Raw genomic sequence first — 14,593 nt, forward strand, 5'->3', positions numbered from 1 at the left:
TTCCGCCAATGAATGCTCCTCATTATCGTCAAGAAAACGCTTCTAGACGGTATTTGAAGCCCTCATATAGCTCGAGCACGTTGCGGACAGGGGCACCGGCGTCGAGCTCGACATATTCTGTCTCTCCGTGAGGCTCGTGAATGGGAACGTCAGAGAGCGATGCCTCTTTACGAACCATTGTCGCAACATCGTAGAAAGATAAAGTAGGCTGTGCGCCGAGGCCAGCTTCTTCGAAGTGCTGTGACGTATTCACCAAAGCCTGTCGCGAGCCACCCTCCATCCGTCTCGGCGGATCATGCTACTCATCGGATGATCCTGCACCCTGTCCATTTATTCTTTCATGCATCGAGATACGGGCGCATTAGGGCAATCGAAAAAGGCGATACAGTGGCTACCGACAGAAAGCCGAACAATGGAACCGAAGCAGCGCACAAGAGCTGCCTGTCAACCAGTCACGTTCCCATAGATTACGCGGTCTGAACTTTGCATGTATTGGACGGTACCACATCAGAATCATGACTGGACACAACCTCCTTGCTTCTTGTTCAGAGAGCGAGTGCGCTCTGATCTATTTAGTGGGAGACTACTGACATAACGATATCCCCTCGCGGGTAGAGCCAGGAACGAATTCTCACGCGTCGTCGGATTCGAGTGGCGACAGACGCGTTCGTCTTCCCGTTGCCGGACGAGGAGCTCCTGAGCATCCTCAGAACCTCCGAACAGGCCGAGAACAGCCTTGTGCTGCAAAGGAGGACACGGGTGACGGGCGAAAGGAGTTGACCATGCGATATCGATATAGTCTCTCCCCTGAACTTTTTTAAGGCCCCGTGCAGATCGGAAGATTGATTAGTTCATCCGTAGCTCGGATTTTGGCTTAGCTGCCTGAAGCCGGTACCTGGTTCAGTGCATTCGTGCCCGGATTCGTGTTCGTCGTTGTGTCGCGCTCCTTCTTTGCTCGAGCTCGAGTATTCTCTTCGTTCGCTCAAGCGCGGCGAAGGAACAAGGGAGTGCACAGCGCCCTTTGAATTCTTTCGTCATGCAGTGCTGAAGCACAAGGTTTGCTGCGAGAAGTTGAAGCATGTGCGAGAGGGGTCGGAGCACAAATGGGATCCTCTTCTCTATATGCCGAGGAGCCCTGCGAGCAGGACATCTTGATCCGTCTGGTGCTCTCTTCGCGATCTCCTGTCATCATCATAAAAAGGCAGCTCGATTCTGAAGAAGACCCAGGGGCAGGACCGGGCCTCTTGACAAGAAATGGCGACGTTCTCTTTCTTGATTCTCCTCATCACCTGCGCTTGGTACATCCCGACGTTCGCTTATCCTCTCCCAGCCCCTCGTCTCTCTTTAGACGACGTCCCATTTCGGATACGAGATGCCAATGCGACGATTGGCAATAGTCTCGATGAGATCATTGCCAATGTTGCGGCCGCGGACGATCCACTGCTGACCGTCAAAACGTCAACTGGCACGTTTGCAGGCGCCTACAATGCGACATCTGGGGTCTACCACTGGCTCGGCGTGCCTTATGCGGCGGACACTGGTGGCGCAAACCGTTTCAAGGCGCCGACAGAGAGGGACGTTCAGGATGCAGACGCGCCTCAGGATGCGACAAAGTACGGTCTCACGTGTCCGCAGTACCTCACCAGCGGTTCCAAGATGGCGGGAGGTTTTGCAGGGATTGTCGTGCCTCTGAATCAGGGCGAAGATTGCCTGAGCGCAAATGTGTGGGTGGGGAAAAATGTGCGGAGCAACACGGACAACGGAGCTGGCGCGCCCGTCATGTTGTTCCTCTACGGCGGTTCCTTTACATGTGAGTGTAGAGCAGCTTGCGACACCCGTAGGGTACGAGGACAGCCAGCTGACAAAAGGACGCTGTGCAGGGGGAGGCACAAATAACCCTCTTACTGATGGCAACGAGGTGGTACGCAACCATGACGACGTCATAGTCGTCACGGTCAACTACCGCATCAACATCTTCGGCTTTCCACGGAACCCGCAGCTACAAAGTGACGCAAAGGGTATCAACCTGGGCCTCTTGGATCGCGATTTCGCAATTGACTGGGTGCGAGACAACATCGGAGCCTTTGGAGGTGATGGACAGAGAATCACGCTGTGGGGTCAGAGCGCAGGGGGAAGCTCCGCCGATGCTTGGGCCTTTTCTCATAGTGGCCAGGACGGGCTTCCTTCGTCTGACGGCTCTGGGGTCACGGGCCTCATCATCGAATCTGGAGCCGTTCAGGGTCTGAGTGCCTTCATCTCGGGCAACGACTTTCCGGCGCCTTCGTCAAGTCTCTCCAGCTGGAATCAAGTGGCCAGCAAGGTGGGATGCGGCACGGCGGGCGACGACGCTCAGCTGATCTGCATGCAGTCCAAAGCCTTTGGCGACCTTGTCGCAGCGATAGATTCTACCGGCCAGAATTTCGCTCCCACGCCCGATGGAAAGACCTGGTTCAGCGACTTCGAAGTACGCGCGCAGAAGGGCACGTTCGCAAAGGTCCCAATGCTCATCTCCAACAATGCAGATGAGGGCACAATATTTGGCCTCGTAGCCAACTCGACCATTGCCACGGGGATCAGCGGTGCTCTCATCACCCCGCTCGTGTTCCAGTGTCCCGCAGCAGACTCAGCAGCGCTGAGAGTGAGCGCGGGCGTGCCCACGTTCCGCGCAGTCTACTATGGCAATTGGGACGATGTCAATTCGGGGCATCCAGAGCTCGCTACCTACCACGGCAGCGAGATCGAAATGGTCTGGGGTTCTGCGGGCCCAACACCTGTCGGTTTGGCAACGGGCGTCTACAAGGGACCGACGACTGTCGACGTACCCAAAGAAGAGATTGCCACAGTTGCCTTTTTCATGAAGGCCTGGACCAGCTTTGCCAAAGATCCCGTCAACGGTCTGCCTTCGCAGGTAAGCTGGCCTAGGTACGACCCCAATCCACTCTCCCAGACCGTCGCTGCGATTTCTGTCAATAATTCCGGCACGGTCCAGTGGCAGACGCCGCAGCGCCTCTCTTGCGGCCTCGACAATGGCGTGAAGAACCTCCTCAGCCAGCTCTTCACCATACTCGGGGGCTGGATCTAGACTGTAGCTTTTCTCAACGCATTCTTGTACACTACTTGCACAATTCTAACGAACGGACACGGAATCATTTGATGACTTAGCGAAATCTAGCGAAAGGCGCCTGAGGCTCACCACGCCGGTAGACGGGCCGTCGAAGCTCGTGTGGAAGATGTTGCTGATCATCATGTTTTGCCCATTCGGTTGTCGTGGAAGACCCGTTTCAGTGGGGTACAAGGCGGGCAAAATTCTGCTAGAAATTCCCCGACCGCATCCTGTGTTTGTAGTAATACAGTGTGCTGAGACTCTTTCCTCAACAAAACTCGGAGGCCGAGGCAGTCCAAGCATGCTAAATCGAGACAACGAGCGCGTACGAACTTTGCAAGTGTGGTAGTTGGATCGGAAGTAGCAAAGGCTGTAACAGTAGTAGTAGCATGTACACTAAAGTAGTAGCTAGCAGTACGCACTGTAGCAGAGCTAGTGTAGTAGTAGTGCTAGTGTAGCTAGTACTAGGTAGTGTAGTAGAAGCGGGAGTGGTGCTGCGTGGGGTTGTAAATCAGGATGCAGGGGTCAGACAGGGGAGGCGGATCTGCTAGGAACCGGAAGTACGGAGTCTGAGGCAAGTCAAAGTTTGGGCGAGGTCGTGTGACGGAGGTGGAAGCCCTGACACCACCACTTCACGAATTCGGAGGCGAAATATCAAATTCAGAGAGGTAGTGCTCTACAGATGGTGTACTACTGCTACTACTACACAATTCCGATACTACTGATATAGATTGGGTTGTAGTGTGGCTCTCAGAACCTGAGCAGGCATGCACGCTGCCACACCTCATTTATGCGAAGTCGGAACGAAAGAGTACACCGGAATGTTTCTTCTCTTCTATCCGCACAGTAGTACTATTAATATACTGCTTCTCGCCATCGTCTTGCGCCTCTGTATCGGAGACTGGATGAGATTGTGTGGTGCTGAAAACAACAAAATGTGTTACTGCGTTACACTACACTAGCTGTAGAGTCGTAGTGAAGTGCACTTAGATTAACTAGCAAGTAGGTGGGTGGCTAGGCTCAATAAAGGTTCTGCACAGTACTGTACCTCACTGTCCTGCATAGACGTAGTTGCACGATTCTTGCACTGACCTGAATATCATCATCCCGACGAGAGCGTGTCTTTGTCTATCTTGCACGAAAGTCCAAGACGAAAGAAAAGTGAAAGAAAATTTAAACTTGTCGCGGCTTGGCTCTCTGCCTGGCTGCTTTCAGGCTTTTTCTGGCTTTTTAGGCTGCCTGTGCGATTGAGAGAGGTGCGTGCGCTCGTTCATAGTGGGCGTGCGCTTGTTCCAAGAGATGACTGCTTCTCCGCTCCTATTCACCAACCCGCCCCCTCGCGTGTCCACCCGCCTTCTTGGAGGTCTGCGACGACGACCATGTTTCTTACGAGGCCATCGCCGACGTTGACGTCGCCTCATGTGCCCCAAGTGCCGTCGTCGTCATCGTCGTCCTTATCGTCTCTGTCGGCTCCAGCGCCCCTTGCAGACGTGGAGGGCAGTGGTCTCCCAGCTTCCTCGTCTTCCTCGTCGTTCTCGGGTCCCGCAACACGAGGAGATGGGGGCAAGCGAACCCAGAGGGCGGGAGCGTGGTCCCATGCAACGACTGCGCCTGCCAGTGTGCAGGTCCATTACCATTACCTCGCCGGACGGTACCGTGATCTGAGCTATGAGCGTGGCCTCGGCCTGGCCGGTTCAGGCATGCCATCGTCGAGCACAATGGCGACGACGACGGCGGCGGCTGCGGCGACGCTCCTTCGAGGCATTCCTGAGGGCGAGGGCGAAGGAAGCATGGAGGCAGATCGCCGCTCTCACGACTCGGGCAACACTGCCAGCGCCAGCAACAGCCTCCGAGCTGCCCTTGTCTCCTCTGCCTCTTTCTCCTCCAAGACTGCAGTGGCAGGCGGGTCTGCCAGGAAGCTGGTGTCGTCGAGCCGTACAGAGCCTGCCTCATCTTCGAGGCTCGAGAATCTCTTCATCGGAAGCACCAAGAGGGGCTTGCCCACGCCATCAAAGGCAAAGGCCAACGCGGCGACTGCTGCCGTCGCACAAACCGCACGTTCCAAGGCACCCCACGGAGCAAAGCATGGCAGCCTCAGAGGCTACGCTGAGGAGCGGCTCAAGGCACAGGAGCTCTTCGAGGGTCGCATCGCCAGGGCCACCGACACGGGCCGGCTCAAGTGGGAGGCAAAGACGGCCATCCTCAACAACTCGTACGCCCTCGCCGTCCTTCTTCTGACGAGGGCTGGCCAGCTCGGATCTATCTCGGCCTGCCTGTCGCTCGGCAGCCTCTATACAAAGGGCGTCACCAAGGGCAACCAGCCCGTCGTCGTCCTCGTCCATCGAGACCCGCTTCTTGGCATTGCATGGGCGCTCGAAGCAGCCAGGCTGCTGGAGAGCAGGTCCGAGGCGAGAGCAAGACGGGGAAAGGACCTGGAGAACTCGTGGGAGCAGCCTGCTCAGATCGTGAGCCTCTTTGCTCGGCTTCTGAGATCGAGGCAGGCCAATGCAACCGGGACCGAGAGCGTCGACGTGCCCGTGGTCGGTTCGGCTGCTGCTGCTGCTGACGACGGACGGCCGAACGTGCTCTGGGCGGCTCTTTGCCTCTCCATGGCCTGGTTGGATCAGCAGCTGGTGTTGTTGCCCAGCCAGGACGTCGATGATGGCGCAAGCCGAGGCCCCGATGACGACGAAACGGACCCAGCCGCCGTGGCTCGGCTGCGAGCGAGGACACACATTGCCCTAATCGAGGCTCTGGTGGCCACGAGACAGGCTGCTCCTGCGCTCCGGAGTCAAGACGACGAACAAGAGACCTCTTCCATCGATCGGGCCCGAATCGCCTGGTCTCGCTTCGCAGAGGCTCTCCAAGGTGGCGATATTGTCCTGGACCCCGAGCAAGGTGGTCTAGGCGAAGTGGCCGAGGCAGGCATACTTTTCCGTGACTCGCTTGGTCAGACTCAAGATGCGCCTGGCAGTGAGCTGGACAAGCTGGCCGAGACGCTACAAGCGAGCCTCGTCGAAGCCAGTGTGCCCGTCACCGAGAGTCACTCTGTCAAGCCTGCTTCGAATACGACGGGGCAGCTGCAATCACCCTCGAAGCGAGCCAAGCTTCGTCAGCGTCGGTCCGTCGAAGATCTGCAGTCGAAAGAGGTGAAAGCAAGCAATGAGGCTCAAGCGATGCGTATGCCTGCGCTCCTCAATGCTGCCCATACCACGTCAACGTCGCCGTCAATTGGCATTGCAGATGCGCACGTGCACGGCGCCAGGCTCCTCTTCCCGCGACAGAGAGGCTTTCGAGCCAACAGTCTCCAAGAAGGGGGCATCAGTGCTCGGCCCGTTGAAGCGGAGCCGGTGTCCTTTCGAGCCGGTGGCTTGCATCGCGCTCGAAGGCCTTCGAGCATCATGTCCGACTCGCCCTCGCTCTTGTATGCACCCGCCGGCGATGACGATGCTGGCGACAGTCCTCCCTCCTCACACAGCCGTCCTGCGCCGCTCACGCGTACGCAGACGGACGTGGTAGCTATCTCGAACGACGAAGGAGTACAAGGCATCTCGCGGACAGACAGTGTGGCGAGCAGCTTGTGGGGCGCATCAAACTCGACCTCGGCGGCGAGGAAGGGCGCAGCTACTGCACCGAGAAAGAGGGTGACGTCGCTCTATGGCGCACCCTCTGCCGCCGCTGCCGACGTCGTAACGACCGAGGGTGCGACGACGTATGACTATGACATCAACGCCTCGCTACAGAGGCAGGCCGCCAGACGCTACCGCTCCGACTCGAATGCCTCTATCAGCACCATTGCCTCGATGCTCTCTACCGCTCCATCGATCGCCGAGTCAATGGCGTGGGAGCGCGAACGCGAGCCGTACGCTCAGGGTACCCTTGCGAGTCACGGAAGCGTACAAAACATTGGAGGCTACGAGATTCGTCTAGGTGGGGCCGCGGATAGTCTGCGCCGACTCCGCAAGACGAGCACCTCGAGCATCGCTTCGAGAGACGGTCCCGCTGCGCCCTTGCTCACCGAAACCCTCGAAAAGATGATTGCAGACAGCCCCGGCTATCGGGCAGCCAATGCCTCGTCAAATCCCTATGCTAATCAGAAGGGCGCATATGGTGCTCAGCAGCAGCAAGCATTGCAACGCCCCGTCATGCACCCTCGTCGCAACAGTAATGCATCGCTGCGGAGCCTCTCTGCCTTCTCGACGACGCAGCACCGTCAGACTTCTTCGGGACTTCGATCGCCCATCTACGGTGCCGCCATGCCAAGACCTCTGTCTGTCTTCGCCATGCCCATTCAGGCCAGCGTGGAAGCTTCTCCGATCTCTCCCGTTGATCACCAGCAGCCATCGGCCCAATCATCGTCCTCCAACAAGCTCAGCGCTCTCGGCTCTCTCCGCAAGCTGGGAGGCAATGCCTCTGGCAAGAACCGAGCCGCCATTCCCCCCCGACTTACGATGACAGCGTCTGCCCTTCCCGTCTCCAAGCCAGACGAGGAGGGAACGAAGAGCATGCCTTCTTCGCCGCTGGCTCCGCGTAGCAAGGCAACTCTTGGGCAAGGACTTGCCTCTGAACAGCAAGAAGAGGAGGAGAAGGAGGAGGAGGAGGAGGAGCCACGTGTTCGCAAGTCGATGGACGACGCTCGACGCGCCGGTCCCCTGTCCAAGCAAAGCCAAAGAGCATTCGCCAGCATTGATCCCACAACGGCCGAGCCTGCCGCCTCGAGCACGAGCCACGCGGGGGCCACTAAGCGGGCGCACGAGCACGAACACTCCGGCACGTCCTCACCCGTTGCTGGCGCCCATGCCAGTGCTCATCCACCCCTTTCGCCGTCTGGGTCAAGTCGGAGCAAGAACAGTATCAACACCCTCGATCCGGCTCTGGCGAGGGCGGAAGCCCGTTCGGGCCTCAAGACGGCAAGCAAATGCTCCGTCTGTGGCAAGCTCGTCATTAATGGCAGCATCACGAGGACTGGTGAGGTGTTCTGCGGGCGAGACTGCAGGATCGAGGCCAAGAAGCGGTCGAGGCAGCAGCAAGCTCCTGCTTCTTCTTCCTCCAAAGAGCCCAGATAGAGCATTGTATAAGAGAGTGTCAATTCTAATGTTAGTCTAATTAGGTTTGGATCGAGTGGCATGGATTGTTGTAATGTTACATCGTCAGTCTCTCTCCTTTTGAGCCAAGATCTGGGCGGTGATTATTGTAGATTAATTGGGTAATTGACGGGGAGAAAGTCTCATCGGATCTGTCGCTCGGGAGCCCAGAAGCTGGAGCCCGTCGTCCGGTCTGTGTCGTCGGGGTAGTCGTCTGGGGTGATGCGTTGAGCGAGGCGACGCGCTGACATCGGCGAAGGGCGTGCTGGTCCATTCGCTGAAGCCGGGAGTCGATGTCGAGAGGGCGAGGAGAGGGTCAGCATAGTCGTCGATGTTGTCAAGCCAGTATCAGCCGCGTGTGCGCTGTCGAACCGCGTCTGGTCAGAAGCTGCCATCGAAGCCGTTGGGTGCGGGTCGTCTGTCATTGGGTCGTTGAATTTGTCATCATCATCGCCGCCGCTGCCGCCGCCATTGCCGATGAGGCCCATCTGGGCCTTCCACTGGTCGATGAGGTCGCGAGCCAAGGCATGCCAACCGCGTCGCTCTTCGCCGTCATTGTCACCGTTGATGTTAATTCCAGTGAGGTCGAGATCATCAAGGTCAAAGGTCGAAATGGATTCGGCTTCCGCAGAAAGCCGGGCGTTTGCGTCACTCGTGCAGAGACATGCTGGACTGCCGCTGATGCGGTTGAGATGTCGGCAGAGCAAGATGATTTGCTGGTCCGCCGAGAGTTCAAGAGCGTGGTCCGTCCCGGCCTGCTGCTGTACTGCCAGCGCGTGGCTCTTATTTTCGACGTGCAGAGCCCAGGAGTGTTCCGGTACGGCGATTCGGTCGCGGGGCGCGATGGGCGATGCGCATGTTGTGCGCTTCTGAGTTTGGAGAGCCATAAGCATCCATTTGTTTGCCTTTCTCGCCAGTGCGCCCACGGAATGAGACATTCTTTGCCTCGAAGCAGCGGACCGTCTGAGCGTAGTTTCCCGATGGAGATGCTTGAGCCCGTCCAGTTCCTCAACGACGACATTGGGAATAAGGATCGTCAAGGGAGCCTGCGCTTGGCTTGTCTCGAGCGCGGTGAGGTTGAGGTGGAAGAGCTCGTCGAAAAGCGCTCCGAGCAGATTGAGACACGAAATGAGCGTATTTCTGTGTGGACGGGACACGGTGTCAGCTGCGTGTTGTGGTCTCGCGGTGTCGAGAGTGGAAGAACTCGGCGATGAACTCACGTATCGATGACAAGGAGCACACTCGCGCCCACGGAGAGACCCGAGAGCACCTTTGCCAGAGAAGATCCCGAGGGGGTGCCGGCTATCGGTGACGTCGACCGCAAAGTAGTACTGATGAATTGCTGCTGCTCAGTCAGGGACATCATCTCGTCGGTGTCCATGACCTCTTCCTCCTCCCAGTGGTCGCCGTACCACACCTCTCCACGCCCATCTAAGTAAGGGCGTCCACGCGAGATCGTCAGACGTACGGGACCGCTTCGGCGACGTAAGGCTGCGTGCGATTCTGCCATCTGATCCGCATAGGATGGCATGGTGGCATGCCGAAGAATCACGCGACACGCCTATAGCTGTCCTGGGTCCGAGCCGTATAAGTGAGGGAGGGGGACAGAGGGCAAGAGTGCCGCGAGCTGTTCTCGACGCGGCCGCTCAACAAAGTCGCTCAGTCAGTCAGTCCGTCCGACACGACCGCTCCGAAGGTGTGAGCAGGTCCGTGCGCTGGAAGAAAGCTCACGTGCAGCGCACGAAAAAGATTTCTGGTGGAGAGGTCGTTCTAGGGCTTACGAGAGCGACGGGCTTCATATGATCAGCACAACGATGGTGCTGCGTATGGTCAGACTGGCCTCGTCGGCCAGGCCTTCCAGGTTGCGGGATGTGTCCTCGTTGCGTTTCAATTCGACGCTCGCTTCGGCCGCATACACTGCGCCAACATCTCAGGATGTCTCAACGAGCAAGACGGCCGAGGAGTTGAATCCGATCGATCGCCGCCGGCTCGAGTCCATGCTGCGAGTGGACCACGCGGGGGAAGTGGCGGCCAACACCATCTATGCCGCACAGGCACGCGTGTTTTCATCCATAATGGGCGATGCTAAGACGGCCAAGATGTGTGAAGAGATGTGGGAGACGGAAAAAAAGCACCTTGCGGTGGCCAAAAGACTTCTCGATCAGCACCGGACCCGACCCAGCTTCTTGATGCCTGTCTGGGGCGCAGCAGGCAGCGTCTTAGGGAGTGCTACGGCACTTCTTGGAAAGGAAGCAGCTATGGCCTGCACCGAAGCCGTCGAGACTGTCATTGGAGAGCACTATGACGAGTAAGTCGTCTCTCGGGCTATCGCTTCAGATCCCTTTTTTTGGTGGCTAGACGCTGACGGGGTGCGAGCAGTCAACTGCAACATCTCTCGCGTATGGAGGAGGCGCACCCTTCACTAAAGCTCCTTTCGCGCGTCATTGTAGAGTTCCGAGATGACGAGCTCGAACACCTTGATACGGCAGTCGAGCATGACGCCCAGCAAGCGCCAGCACATGCGCTCCTCAGTGCCATCATTGGCTTTGGCTGCAAGGGTGCCATCCAGATTGCCAAGCGCCTCTAAGCTTCGTCCTGTCCTTGTCGCAGGGCAACAAAGCACTCGTCTTTCGGGAAGGAACAACGAGTGTGGGCATTTCGACATCGAAAGCGAGCAGGAGGAATTGATCTCCGCTTTCGGCTAGGCTCGCATGGGTTGGAATGGACAAGGAAAGAAGGTTACCAAATTAAAAGGAGCAAGGAAAGGCTCAAGCAAGGAAAACTTTTACGCTGGCGACAGACGACCACCTGGCCTTTCGTCTTTTTCAAGCAATGGACCGCGGAGGAAGATTAATGCTGATGGCGGTGAAGTTAGCAAAGGGAAGCTCCCCAACACCCGCTACTCCGGCAGTGGGCGTTGGTAGCAAAGCCAGCGAAGCGCTTCCCCGAGCCGTGGCCTGGCCCAGGTGACCAGCACCGCTGGCATAGCCCCCGATGTGGGTAGCACCAGCACCTTATCGGGGAAATGGATGGACCCCCCTTGGTCAGGTTCTCGTCATTGCAAATTTGCATCATTGTCGCTTTTCATCACTCACCTCCATCAATGGAGCCACTTGCCCCAGCAATGGACCCGTAGTCGGCTTCACCGTACGGGACAGCGGTGCCCTCCGGGCCAGCGGGACCGAGAGAGCCGCCGATGGTATGAAAACCACCAATGACGGTGTATGGCTGTCCGAGGAACGCTCCGGTCACGGCTCCGACCAAACCGGAGACTGCAACGCCGGTGGGGTTAATAGTCCCCGAAACATCGACCGGTCCGTTGCCGATACCACCATCGACGACTGTATAAAGTAGGCGCAGGCTCAATCTCTCTCACGTACACGTACAAACCTCGCGACTGCTTGCTGGCTAGCTCACGCGTGAAAAGGGGTCCCTCGATGGACTCGGTGTCGGCCTCCTCGATGCCGCCTTCGATCAAGTTGGCCGTGTTCAAGTCTCCACCGAGGCTCAAGAGACCTGATTCCGAATTGCCCGGCCCATTCATCAGACCGACATAGCCGATGGACAGGCCGGCCGAGATCTTGCCATCGGTGATTGCAAATTCAGGCCGGATGCCAGGGGGGCCAGCAGGCTTGACGGAAGGTGCAGGTGTTGCCTGGGGCATGGGCATGGCGCGCGCCATTCCAACGGCGGCGAGGACGAGGGTCAAGGTGTTGCCGTACATGTTGTCTGGCGGAGGTGGAGAAAGGAAAAGAGACAGGTGGGGAGAGAGGAAAAGACGCGGGCTGGAAAAGACCGAGGAGATGATGGGAAAATAAGGGAGGGAGTGGTGAAGGAAGAGAAGAAGAGAAGATCGACGCCTTCATATGATTGTCAGTCTGCCCCCACACACCTCCAAGAAAGAAGAGAATTGCTTCGTGAGCACGGAAGGAATTGATGCCGATGCAACGCTTAACCTTTTGACGCCAGTGCTCGTGAGCTGACCTTTGCAGTGGGGAAACATGCGCTCCCCACTTCCTTTATTGACTCGAAGGACTTTTCTGAAAGCTTTCTAGATCATGCAATTGACAAGCTTAGTGTAGGCTGCAAGCGTAGTTCCGAAGCCAAAGAAGCAATCTGTGATCCGTCTCCGCCCAATTTCCGAGCTTTAGTGTGATTTATTTGCTTTCACACCCTGAGACGATTTTTGGGCCCGTCGCGACCAGAGCCAGCCAGGAACAGTGTTCGGCCTGACCAGTGCTTCTAGTTTGGCTCGTGCTTCGCAAATATCTGTAATGTAACCTTTGCTCTGCTCGAGCGACTCTCCTGCACGTTCTCTATGAGATTGATATGGTGAAGCGCGTGTGAGAGTCAGGGTTTGAGTACTTCTGATGTACAAAGACAGGAGATGATCGAGTATCTATTTGCGTTGAAGCCAAATATCTTCAGGACGAAGCCTCAAAGATTCTCGCTGTGCTGAGGTTGATCCTAGACCATGCCCTTTGTCGAATGAGGAGCTGTCGTAAGAGGAGGTGAGGCCATTGAATGTGGTAGAGTGCGAAAAAGGGAAAGGGGTCTGACCAATCCCAAGCAGCATCGACTCGGCCAGGTTGATGGATGAGCTGGGACAGAGGAGGGGATGATAGGGAGGAAGAGCAGATCCATAGCGGGTGAATCAGGTGGCGTAATTTTGCGGTAAGGAAGGAGGGTGCCAGCCGCGCAACAGCATCGTGGCCGATCCAGCTTATCGTGGCGACGTTCTGAGCAGGTATGATCATGTCGGCATTTGCATCAATGGCGCCAAGGATGCTCCCCAGCTCGTCAGCCAAGTCCGAAAGGAGGCATATTGCCGTATGCACCCGTGGGTTACACTCGAGCACTACAAGACGGTCAGTCTCGGGCTGGTGAATGAAGTCGAAAGAAAAGTGTCCCGTCGGCTTGAATGAGTCGAGCTTTTCGATGAAGTCTTGTGTCCACCGGAGCGCTCTTCGACCGATAGGACTCTCGGTCATGTCGACGTAGGTCATGAGCATGTCGTTCTGTACAGGTGTCAGATTGAGAATGCCAATCGTCGCCCCGATCACTTCTCACTCACACTGGGGCAACAAACGAAGGCGCGAATCTTTCCCTCGATGACGGTTGCGTGCGTGCACCACTCCGAGGCGCCCTCCCCGCCGATGAATTCCTGTGCAACGTACGGGCTTTTTTCCGTCAAAGGAATGAATAGGCCTGTCCTCAGCTTCTTCTCCGTGAGGTCCCAATCGACTTTTCCAGATGCATCGCAGAGCGGATAGGTTGTCATGTCGGATCGCCCGACATCGTCGAGGACGTTTGCGGCCTTGAGGAGCATCGGTAGTTGGCCCGGTTGTCTGAGGAGCTCAATTGCTTCTTCGGGTGAACGCACAAGCGTCGAAGCAGGCGTGTCGAAACCGAGTCGCCTTGCAAGGGCGATGAACAAATCCTGCGTGTTCACAAACTTCAGCCCTGCTCATCTACATAAGACGAAAGAGACCCATCTACTTTTTCATGCAGCGTCTGCACCAATTCGGTGTCCTGTATGATGGCAAGGACACCCAGCTCTCTGCGCATCCTTTCGCCCGCCTGAGCGTCCTCGACCGTCGTGCCTGCACCGCTGCAGGGGACAAAAAGGCAGATGTCTTCTTCGAGGGCCACTTGCACGAGCGCGGTAACGTACGACCGACCTCCACCGCTAGGCACCGTCCTGAAGGTGGAGACGGCATTGGAAAAGCGGGCAGAGCAGGCCTCGCCCCAACTGCAAGGGAGCGTCAGACACACAACTCCGAGGAGCCGCATTGCGGCCATGGTGGGCAGACACGCCAACTCACCCTCGCTCTTCGACGAGCACTACTCGGAAACCACGCTTGGAAAGGGCGCGGGCTACGAAGAGCGACTTCTGCATTCGGCCGCCATTGACGAGGGCCGTCCTCCTCCCGCGCTGGTCACCGATGAGACTTCTGTTCTCCTCCGCCTCCCTTTCTTTCAAAGTGGTACGCAAGGTCGCCAACGCCACGGCGATCGCCGACAAAGGTGCGGTCAGCAGGCAAAGGCACAGAAGCAGGCTCGTCGACAGGACACCCTGCGTCGAAGTCACGGGCGGCGACATGGCCAAGGAGATCTTCGATTGCGAAAGAGGGGGGACGAAAGGAAGTAGAATGAGCCACGTTCCTATAGAACCTCCAGGATCAAAAGCTCCCCATTTTTTCCGCTCCCGCACAGATCGTCATTGCTTGTGCACGGTCATTGCGTGCGCAAAGCAAATAGTGGTAGTCTTGTTACCCCATTGGCTTTGACATTCCATCGGTGGAGTGCTACGGGCGACTAACCAAACGATGATGATGAGGCAAGCAGGGCCTTCTTACAAACCCTAAATTCGTGCTGGCTTTGCTAAGCTCTCGATCAGGGTCTG

General features: G+C 57.1%; 7 protein-coding genes across 7 annotated transcripts; 3 read left to right on the forward strand and 4 right to left on the reverse strand.

Moving 5' to 3' along the window:
- Positions 1-894: 894 nt before the first annotated feature.
- Positions 895-1,178, reverse strand: FA10DRAFT_267815 (hypothetical protein). Its single transcript, XM_025522067.1, has one exon. The coding sequence runs from the start codon at positions 1,148-1,150 to the stop codon at positions 983-985; it is 168 nt and encodes a 55-aa protein (XP_025376440.1). The 5' UTR covers positions 1,151-1,178; the 3' UTR covers positions 895-982.
- A 76-nt stretch (positions 1,179-1,254) lies between these two features.
- On the forward strand, positions 1,255-3,082 carry FA10DRAFT_302605 (alpha/beta-hydrolase; the record flags this gene model as incomplete). The annotated part of the gene is made up of 2 exons (XM_025525146.1): positions 1,255-1,810; positions 1,881-3,082. The coding sequence occupies 2 exons, from the start codon at positions 1,255-1,257 to the stop codon at positions 3,080-3,082; spliced, it is 1,758 nt and encodes a 585-aa protein (XP_025376441.1).
- Positions 3,083-4,326: 1,244 nt separating this feature from the next.
- FA10DRAFT_267816 (hypothetical protein) lies at positions 4,327-8,188 on the forward strand. The gene has a single exon (XM_025522068.1). The coding sequence runs from the start codon at positions 4,822-4,824 to the stop codon at positions 8,167-8,169; it is 3,348 nt and encodes a 1,115-aa protein (XP_025376442.1). The 5' UTR covers positions 4,327-4,821; the 3' UTR covers positions 8,170-8,188.
- FA10DRAFT_302607 (hypothetical protein) lies at positions 8,171-9,842 on the reverse strand. Its single transcript, XM_025525147.1, has 2 exons — positions 9,408-9,842; positions 8,171-9,327 (listed from the first exon to the last, which is right to left on the reverse strand). The coding sequence occupies exons 1-2, from the start codon at positions 9,716-9,718 to the stop codon at positions 8,331-8,333; spliced, it is 1,308 nt and encodes a 435-aa protein (XP_025376443.1). The 5' UTR covers positions 9,719-9,842; the 3' UTR covers positions 8,171-8,330.
- A 171-nt stretch (positions 9,843-10,013) lies between these two features.
- Positions 10,014-10,774, forward strand: FA10DRAFT_231588 (COQ7 protein; the record flags this gene model as incomplete). The annotated part of the gene is made up of 2 exons (XM_025518861.1): positions 10,014-10,495; positions 10,567-10,774. The coding sequence occupies 2 exons, from the start codon at positions 10,014-10,016 to the stop codon at positions 10,772-10,774; spliced, it is 690 nt and encodes a 229-aa protein (XP_025376444.1).
- Positions 10,775-10,932: 158 nt separating this feature from the next.
- FA10DRAFT_139136 (hypothetical protein) lies at positions 10,933-12,122 on the reverse strand. The gene is made up of 3 exons (XM_025518026.1): positions 11,605-12,122; positions 11,283-11,528; positions 10,933-11,200 (listed from the first exon to the last, which is right to left on the reverse strand). Exons 1-3 carry the CDS (start codon positions 11,909-11,911, stop codon positions 11,013-11,015), a joined length of 741 nt encoding a protein of 246 aa, XP_025376445.1. The 5' UTR covers positions 11,912-12,122; the 3' UTR covers positions 10,933-11,012.
- Positions 12,123-12,490: 368 nt separating this feature from the next.
- On the reverse strand, positions 12,491-14,525 carry FA10DRAFT_267820 (hypothetical protein). The gene is made up of 4 exons (XM_025522069.1): positions 14,013-14,525; positions 13,687-13,939; positions 13,262-13,627; positions 12,491-13,205 (listed from the first exon to the last, which is right to left on the reverse strand). Exons 1-4 carry the CDS (start codon positions 14,288-14,290, stop codon positions 12,612-12,614), a joined length of 1,491 nt encoding a protein of 496 aa, XP_025376446.1. The 5' UTR covers positions 14,291-14,525; the 3' UTR covers positions 12,491-12,611.
- Between the last annotated feature and the right edge of the window lie 68 nt (positions 14,526-14,593).

Source organism: Acaromyces ingoldii, assembly GCF_003144295.1.
Source record: "Acaromyces ingoldii strain MCA 4198 unplaced genomic scaffold FA10scaffold_4, whole genome shotgun sequence".
NCBI classification, from domain to species: domain Eukaryota; kingdom Fungi; phylum Basidiomycota; class Exobasidiomycetes; order Exobasidiales; family Cryptobasidiaceae; genus Acaromyces; species Acaromyces ingoldii.

Bases quoted from the DNA above. Each gene is read 5' to 3' on its own strand.
- FA10DRAFT_267820 (XM_025522069.1), bottom strand. From the start codon at position 14,290: ATGTCGCCGCCCGTGACTTCGACGCAGGGTGTCCTGTCGACGAGCCTG. The intron at 13,940-14,012 runs GTGAGTTGGCGT...GCTCCCTTGCAG, and splicing joins GTGCTCGTCGAAGAGCGAGG to TTGGGGCGAGGCCTGCTCTG. The intron at 13,206-13,261 runs GTGAGTGAGAAG...ACACCTGTACAG, and splicing joins CCTTCGTTTGTTGCCCCAGT to AACGACATGCTCATGACCTA.
- FA10DRAFT_302607 (XM_025525147.1), bottom strand. From the start codon at position 9,718: ATGCCATCCTATGCGGATCAGATGGCAGAATCGCACGCAGCCTTACGT. The intron at 9,328-9,407 runs GTGAGTTCATCG...CCGTCCACACAG, and splicing joins GTGCTCCTTGTCATCGATAC to AAATACGCTCATTTCGTGTC.
- FA10DRAFT_267816 (XM_025522068.1), top strand. From the start codon at position 4,822: ATGGCGACGACGACGGCGGCGGCTGCGGCGACGCTCCTTCGAGGCATT.
- FA10DRAFT_267815 (XM_025522067.1), bottom strand. From the start codon at position 1,150: ATGTCCTGCTCGCAGGGCTCCTCGGCATATAGAGAAGAGGATCCCATT.
- FA10DRAFT_139136 (XM_025518026.1), bottom strand. From the start codon at position 11,911: ATGTACGGCAACACCTTGACCCTCGTCCTCGCCGCCGTTGGAATGGCG. The intron at 11,529-11,604 runs GTGAGCTAGCCA...TACTTTATACAG, and splicing joins CGAGGGACCCCTTTTCACGC to TCGTCGATGGTGGTATCGGC. The intron at 11,201-11,282 runs GTGAGTGATGAA...TTCCCCGATAAG, and splicing joins AAGTGGCTCCATTGATGGAG to GTGCTGGTGCTACCCACATC.